General features: G+C 32.6%; 1 protein-coding gene across 1 annotated transcript; it reads left to right on the forward strand.

Annotated features, from left to right (window-relative positions):
* The first annotated feature begins 7030 nt into the window (after positions 1-7030).
* On the forward strand, positions 7031-7631 carry LOC133314188 (EPIDERMAL PATTERNING FACTOR-like protein 2). Its single transcript, XM_061515636.1, has 3 exons — positions 7031-7139; positions 7214-7248; positions 7351-7631. The coding sequence occupies exons 1-3, from the start codon at positions 7031-7033 to the stop codon at positions 7594-7596; spliced, it is 390 nt and encodes a 129-aa protein (XP_061371620.1). The 3' UTR covers positions 7597-7631.
* The last annotated feature ends 695 nt before the right edge of the window (positions 7632-8326 follow it).

An 8326-nucleotide genomic window follows, 5' to 3' on the forward strand; every position in this document is an offset into this window, starting at 1 on the left:
ATTAACAAAAGTAAAATTGACGAGAACAAAACAATTCCCTTTCATAAACATACTAAAGTAAGGAGTTATGATGATTAATAAATAAGTGTTCCAAGTTATCTTTTTCGAGGAATGTGATATAGAATTAATGTTGATACGTGAACGGATGTTATACAAAATTCAAAGCAAAATGTTGAGAACATGATGCCATTGCCAGGTCTCGTAAGAAAAGAGAATCTTGGTTCCTTCAGTTAGTTAGAGCGTTGCGCTTGTTATGTAGCAGAGAGGATGCTTCTGTGTCTGCCTTTTCCGTCTTGGGGTCGTCTACATGTTCTCTGTTCTTGTCTCATTTTCTCGTTCTGCAGGCTATACCAACATTTTGCTGTTCTGTGAGCTCAGCTCTGTTCCTCCTCCCTCGGCATCATGGCAGGAATCACTTCTTTAATTCATTTAGTGCTTTCTGACGTTTGCTTTATTTAGTAAATACATCTTCATAAGCAAAATCCCTAAATGCTGCTACCGTGCTGTAATTACTGGTGAATGGTGATGCTGAATTTCTTTCCTCATATTAAACAATATCTTCATACGCAAAAAAGATCTGGCACCTACAGTTTAATTTTAAAAGAATTATAAGTTGAAAGAAACAATTTTCTTTTGTATTTAGATTTTCAAACCGATAGTCTTTTTGTACATGGAAGAAGAAGCCCAAAATTCTTGTAAGGAATACCTATTATGTATGAGCTAAGCGAGAGATTATAATAGGTGGGGTTTGAAATCACGTTTTAATTCAAAATCTTTAGTGAAAGTGTGTGTTTTTTCCACTTATACTCACTTGTTTCATTTCTAATAAATATCAGAATTTTTATTCATACGTAATTGGCCCAACTAAATTCTTGGCTATAGAATGAAAATGGGTCACGCAAGCGTTAGCTAGCCTCACCCGTAACCTATGTTTGACCTGGCCTAACCTGATATTTTTCAATTTTTTTTTATACATGAAACTGAAAAAACAAACCAGCAAATTACAAAATAAAATGCCTTTTTCAAATTTAGAACAGGCTTAGCCTTCGTAAAAAAACTATTTAACAAATAGGCTATAGGCCAACTATAAAAAGTCTGACCTACAAGCTTTAGGCTGCCCTATTAAATTTTTAAATAAAATAATATATTTATATTAACTATTATTTATTTATTCTAAATGCCAACTTTCAATCCTAATGTATTCTCTTGTGTGTCGCTTCTCAGTTCGCACCCTAATTCCTTCCATGGAGCACCAACTTGTTTGTTGGAAATTTTAGTTAGAAAGAAGAGAATTTTAGGCCATGTTCTCACCTTAATTTATGGGTTTCAAATTGGTTTATTGCTTTCATATTTTTCTTATAAATATGTTATAATAGGTCATTTTAGGCTTTAAATATTTTAATAATAGGTTTGGTCTGGTTATAAACCAAACTTTTAATAGGCTCAACATATTTTTATGTAGGCCTAAGCCATTAAGGCTAAAGTCTGGCCTAACATGACATATTTATACCCTTACTTGACTGTCTTTTTACACTTATTCTCACTTGATTCATTTCTAATAAACATGATAATTTCTATTCATACTTAATCGGCCCAACCAAATCCTTGGCTATCACTCTTTGAATGGCAATGGAGAGTCCAAAGTTCTTGCCAGAAATACGTTCCGTATATGAGCCAAGTGACGGGTCACATTAATCAATACGTTTCATATTGTTCTTATAAATATGTCATAATAGGTCATTTTAGGCTTTAAATATTTTAATAATAGGTTTGGACTGGCTATAAACCAAACTTTTAATAGGCTCAACATATTTTTATGTAGGCCAAAGCCATTAAGGCTAAAGTCTGGCCTAACATGACATATTTATACCCTTACTTGATTGTCTTTTTACACTTATTCTCACTTGATTCATTTATAATAAACATGATAATTTCTATTTATACTTAATCGGCCCAATCAAATCCTTGGCTATCACTCTTTGAATGGCAAGGGAGAGTCCAAAGTTCTTACCAAAAATACGTTCCGTATATGAGCCAAGTGACGGGTCACATTAATCAATTTGATCCCACATCTCTCAATCCAAAATTTAAAGTTAATGAATTTATTAAATATTTTTATAAATATGATTCTCACTTGATTTATTTCTAATCAATGTGAGACTTTCTAATCATATATAAATTATATTTCCTTCAAATCCCAAATTTTGAAGGATGTTTTTTTTTCCGTATGTGTTGGGGGCTTTAATAGTGAAATTTTGCAGCTTAGATTGTTAACAATTCCGACAAAATATCATTTCAAACTTAACTTTAAAAATACAAAATATAGGAAAAGAATTTATATAATATTTATGGATGCACACATCCCAAGGTAAGTATAGAATTTTTTATATATTATAAGGAGGTTTATATTAACAAAAATTTTATTTATAAATTACATTATATATTCCGGAACTTGAGAATATACACTCCAGAGTATATAGTATAGTTTGTAAATAAAAAATTTATAAATATAACTTATCACATATGCTATACATGGATTGAGAGAGAGAGAGAGAGAGATTTCTTGGTGCAGAGTTAAGGGGTTATTTTAGTCATATATGTGAAATTAGGAAAAAAAATGTAGGTACTGTAAATCTCAAGTTGATTCTTTTCTGAAAAGGAATATTTCGTTCTTGTATCAAGAACCAATTCAACATTTTTTTAACATGTTGGGTGATAGTTTTTTAATGGTTTATATTATTCTCTAACATACCTCTTCATGCAAGAGTCATTTGGGCTTGAAGTATAGATATTGCACAGGTCCAATTTTTTGATTTTATCATGTACTTATTTAATTCCACTTGAAAGTGGGGAGCGGTGAAGATCAAATTCATGATCTTATGGGCATTGATGCTCTGATACCATGTTAAGAACCAATTCAACCCAAAATCTTAATATATTAGATAATAGTTTTTTAATGATTTATATTATTGTCTAACAGTTTTTTTCTTTAATTATTGTATAAACTCTAATAAAATGATAAGAAAAATCCAAAACATATTACTCTATTTTACATTCACAAAACAGAGTAAAATGTATCAGCACTGATAGTTTAAGCCTTTTTACGAGAAGAAACAAATAAGTAAATTAGCTTTACAAATCAGTATCACATGGAGTGGCAGAAAACAAACATCGACAGAAAGCCCAAATCATTTAAGCATTCATGCTGCTGTTTTTATTTTTTCAAATATAGATTTTAAAAATATTCTATGAAGTACCGACACTTCAAAATTCCTGACGTGTCGTGTCTGATACTCACCGATACTCCGATACTTCCCGACACTCCAATACTTGTTGCAAAGACTCAAAAAAGATTCAAAGATTACGTTGCGTTGCATTTTGAGTTCTAACTATTAGATTCATTGGATTACGATTACTATTTTATTGAATTTAATATAAACATTTGAGATATCTTATGTTTCTTTGCAAAATTGATGGGTATTATAAGTTTAACTTTATTTTTTTATTAAATTATTGAATATTAAATATAATAGAAACTACATAAATTAAAAATATTATATAATATCAAAACGTGTTCTAACGTGTCAAAATTTAACATTTTTTAGAATTAATGTGTCGGAGTGTCGTGTCCTATCGTATCCCGTGTCTTGTGTCGGTGTAGGTGTCGGTGCAACATAGGTTGTTATAGGGATCATCTTTGGACAAATGACTCAAGGGATAAGAAACGCGGAAAAAAGGTGTGTCATTTTTTCTTGCAGTAATACAATTTTTTCTTGCAAAAATTACACTTAACAATATTTACAGGCATAAGAAAGAAATATCATTAAACCATGGGAAAAAAGGTGTGTCATTTTAAATGACAATCTTATACATTTCACTCTCACAAAGATGTGAGAGTGAGACTTGAAGGTATATCATCAGAAACGCGGAAGCGCATCGTACCGATGCGATGAAGGATAAAGACACCGCTTTGATTACCTGGGGCGAAGAAGCGAGCGTGACGATTTCTCACCTTCAGTTCTCCTTGTCAAGCCTCACGATCTTGCAGCAACGCACCACGAACGGTCACAATTCCGCTCTACGGTTGATCTTCCAGGCTATGACTCAAGGGGATCAGGGGTCGTGTGGGCAACCGTTCAAATGATGAATGTCTGCCTCTTTGGTTGTGTTTATGATGTTAGTAACCCTCGGAGGCACTAGAGAGAAAAGAGAGTTTATATACTCTGCGCAATCCAAAACTAACCCTAAGCTTCATGGGTTAAAATTGGACTTTGGGCTCACTCTCACTAAATCTATTGGACTTAAGTGAAAAGAGCATACTAAACCCAACAAGACTCTCATCTTTAAAACTTTTTTCACCTATTATCTCCTTCATGATTTATTTCTTTCTCACACTTAAAATGACACAACTTTATATCTTTCAAAATGATACACAATTTCCCTTTTAACCATTCTCATGTCGTATTCTTTGTTTTACTAATACTTATGAATGTCTGAGAGGATTTTATCATATAAAATTTACTAGGGATCTGCTAGTAACAAATTATACATAGAGAATTTATCGATGGAGTCACCGTTGGACTTGACTTCGCAATCCAATTACTCCAAAATAAGTACAGCATCTTTTGCTAGTGCTGATTATTTAAATCGACATGGACATGGTGATTGGTTAAAAGTTTATAATCTAAAATCCAAAAAAGAAAGTGTAATTTTTTAAGCCGGTTTAATCCGGTTCAATATTATCAAATCCTATATTGTGAGCAATTTTTCAAAGATCAATTTTTCATTAGGAGGACTCGTGTATTTTTTTTTCAAATAAGAAAGTGTATCTTTAACTTGCTATGAGAATTGGAAAATTATTAAACAAAGATATTATGAGAATTTCATACGTCCCAGGCCAAAGCTGTTATATTACATATGTGTATGGGTCCCCTTGCTATATTGAAAAATTAAAGAAGAATGGTAAACTTGGAGAGTAGTTTTATTTTATATTTTGTTATAAACTTTTTTTGGTCAGAAAGTGGGTTTGTTCAGCCTTTAAGATCTGATTGGACTACACTGTATGGGCATCGAATCCTTCATAGTACATATTGGATCATATCATATCGTCTTTTAGTAAAATGAGAACAGATAGTTCAGAGCTTTGTAAGGCCCAAAATGTCCATGTACCAAATCAATATTCCGGGGATTAGACGTAAATTGGAACGTTACGGGCCTTCCATTCAATTAATGGAAGAAACCTAGTTATCCATTCACTTTTTTTCTTTTTTTTTCTTCATAAAACAATGGAGTACTGACGACGAGGAATGTCCAACTAACTAATATTTGTTTAATTTTTTATTAGTAGGGTCGATGTTTTATTAAATAAATAAAAAATATTAAAGAAATTAGCAACATTATTTATGAATTTATTTTTTACTTATAGTTTAGTGTTGAAATTTAAGTATATGCATAAGTTAAATCTAAAATTTTATAAAACTTATGTCAAATTAAATTTTCTTAGATACTAAAATGAGATAATAAAAATTTAATATGAGTATTATAAATTTAACAACTATTTATAAACATAATTTAATACAAAACTAATCTACACTTACCACCAAACATATTGATCAATTTATAAGGGATTATTTTAACTTAACCAGTGATCTTAAATATGCAGTTGTGTTAAAAATTTGATAGGAAGAGTTTGTCGCCCTTGTTCAAATCTCAAAAAAAAAAAATTGCAATTGAAAAATAATTTTATGGACAAAATTACTAATTTGTTCATTAAATAAGTAATTTGAAGGTGAATAAGATCACACAGAGTTCACCTTTTAATTTTAAGGCTTTAACTGTTGATTCAACTATTGCAAGTAAGTAAAGTCCCTCCAAGTTACTACTTCTTCCAAGGTTCTAACTTTTGTTTTTTCTCTGTCATTATTATGGACTGCAAATGTGCATAAGCTTACACAAAGTTTAGCTTATGGAATCTTAAACGAGATTTAAAATGGCGTCAGGTTTGGAGTTTCAATTTAGGATTTTATAACAGTTATCTTGTAGGAAAAGTGATTGTGTAATGTTATAGAATTTCGTTTTGCGTGCCATAATTTTTTTTTTTTTTGCTTTAAAAAGTGTGAACACCACAAAATGTTGTGTGTGTAGAAATTTTTTTCTGATATGTTAAAAGACAAACTAAAACCCCGTAAATTTATACTTCTTGAACCAGAAATGGACAAAATGACAAGACAAACGAGTGTGGGAAAGGTGTTATGTAACCATCGGTATACAACTGTGCTTCGTTATTCAGGATCTGATGTGATTGCATAATGATAGATTGAAAAGATAATACCATAATGTTGGGCGAGAGATTATGTTCTTTCTCTTTCCCAGAGAGAGAGAGAGAATGTGGGGTTATATGGTGGGGCTACTCTGGTGACATACTACAAGAAACCGAAAATAAAAGGGTACACTTATTCAAAGTTTCACACTGTATTAAAAACCAATGCAAAATAAATTGAGAAATGGAAAGAAAAACATATCCATGAAAGAAATGAAAAACCCAAAATCTACAGCTGTAAGTGCATGTCCTTTAGTGGAGGCTTGTCCCTCACATCTGGTGTAATTTGTGGCCTTTTGCTGTTTCTAGGTTCTGGTTGTCTTATATATGATATATTTTCGGGTCTCAGGGTTCTAATGCTTATGCTTCTCCCTTCCAGCAATTATTATATAATCTTTGTTTTGTTGTTTGGATAGAGGCTCGTCAACCGAAGGAGAGGTGTTTCCTTTTTCGGGGCTCCTCCTTTTATTTACCCTCTGCATCTTTCTCATTTGTCTTTCTATGTTCCATCACTTCAACATAAAAAAATGTCTTAGCAATATATTGCTTCCTACTTGCTATTGTGTCATTTTGTTAGTGCTGTTTGCTACATCCTATATTATATATCCGTCCCTTCAGTTCTCAGATTCTCTTTCTTTGATCAGCTCTCTCTCTAACTCCATTCACTTTCAGTTTTCTACTTCCCCGGGCAACAGCAGAGTTGTATCTCAAATGGGGCGTGATCATCATGTCATTTGTGGTCAAAGACTCAGTTTTATTAGCATTTCTCTTCTTTTTCTGATAATTTCAAGCTGGACCCAGCTGGGATTTGTTACTGAAGGTACATGAACAATTTTAAAGATGCCAAATAGAAACCAGCTCCAACTAACAATGTCTTTTCTTTTGTTCTAACAGGTAGAAAGACTTTCAAACAGAATGGTTTTCACCAGGTAGAAAATTTGGCTTACCTTTATAATGTTTTCCTGTCTCGTTTAATTAGCATGAGTGATGAAGCACTTTAATTTTCTCAAGAACTATACTGATTTGTGCAGACACTACGTGATGATAAGGCGATGGTGAGGGCACAGATAGGCTCGAGGCCACCAAAATGTGAGAGAAGATGCAGGTCCTGTGGACACTGTGAGGCCATTCAGGTACCTACAAATCCACAAGCGCAGAAGGGGAAGATCAACCTTTCAACAGTGTCTATAATTGCTTATGACAGGGGAGAAGATAGTTCCAACTACAAGCCCATGAGTTGGAAGTGCAAATGTGGGAACCTTATTTTCAACCCCTGATTCCAATTGTCTCACAGTTTAGTTCTTTTAGATAATCAAGGATACCAATCAATTTGTTGATTTTGTATATGAATATACACTTCTAAGTAATTCTTCTTTTTTTTAGCCTTTTTTGTTCTTACCTCTAAATGTCCTCTCTCTGAGGAAAAGCTTTAATCTTATGCATGCTGTACCCCTAGAAACTATCCTCCATGTCTTTGTTGGAAATATTTAGAAGTATAACTTGCGGTTGCTAATCATTCAACATGTGACTTGCAAGTGTGCTACTTGAGGTGATGCCTCTGTTGCTCTATACAGATTCTGCCAGCTTAAAAATTAAAATGAGTGCCACTTTTATGTCCTTAAAATCTCAACCTTCATAGAGCAGCAAAGGTTACTTTCTTCTGTCCATCCTTTCTAACATTTTGACATGGAGGCTGGAGTGGAAATTTCTGTGTTATTACTTCTTTTATTCTTTTGAAAATATATGCATGAAATGAAAAATATTAGCATGGCCAACATAGGTGAGAAATCTCCACTATTAACATTTAATTGAGGATGAGGAGAAGACGTAGACACAATATTCGGTCATGAGTTGAAAAGGATTTAACTTAACATGGCCCCCATTTGTTTTCTTCGAGGATGCTCCACGTAAACGTGAGGTTAAAGAATACAATCAATCTTTTAATTTTTGAAAAACCAATGCCATGCAGTAATATCTGGTTTTTACTTTTTAGATTGAGACATCCTG

This window comes from Gastrolobium bilobum, unplaced genomic scaffold (assembly GCF_033153095.1).
Source record: "Gastrolobium bilobum isolate Gb01-03AN ecotype WA unplaced genomic scaffold, APGP_CSIRO_Gbil_v1 utg14319, whole genome shotgun sequence".
Classification (NCBI taxonomy): Eukaryota; Viridiplantae; Streptophyta; class Magnoliopsida; order Fabales; family Fabaceae; genus Gastrolobium; species Gastrolobium bilobum.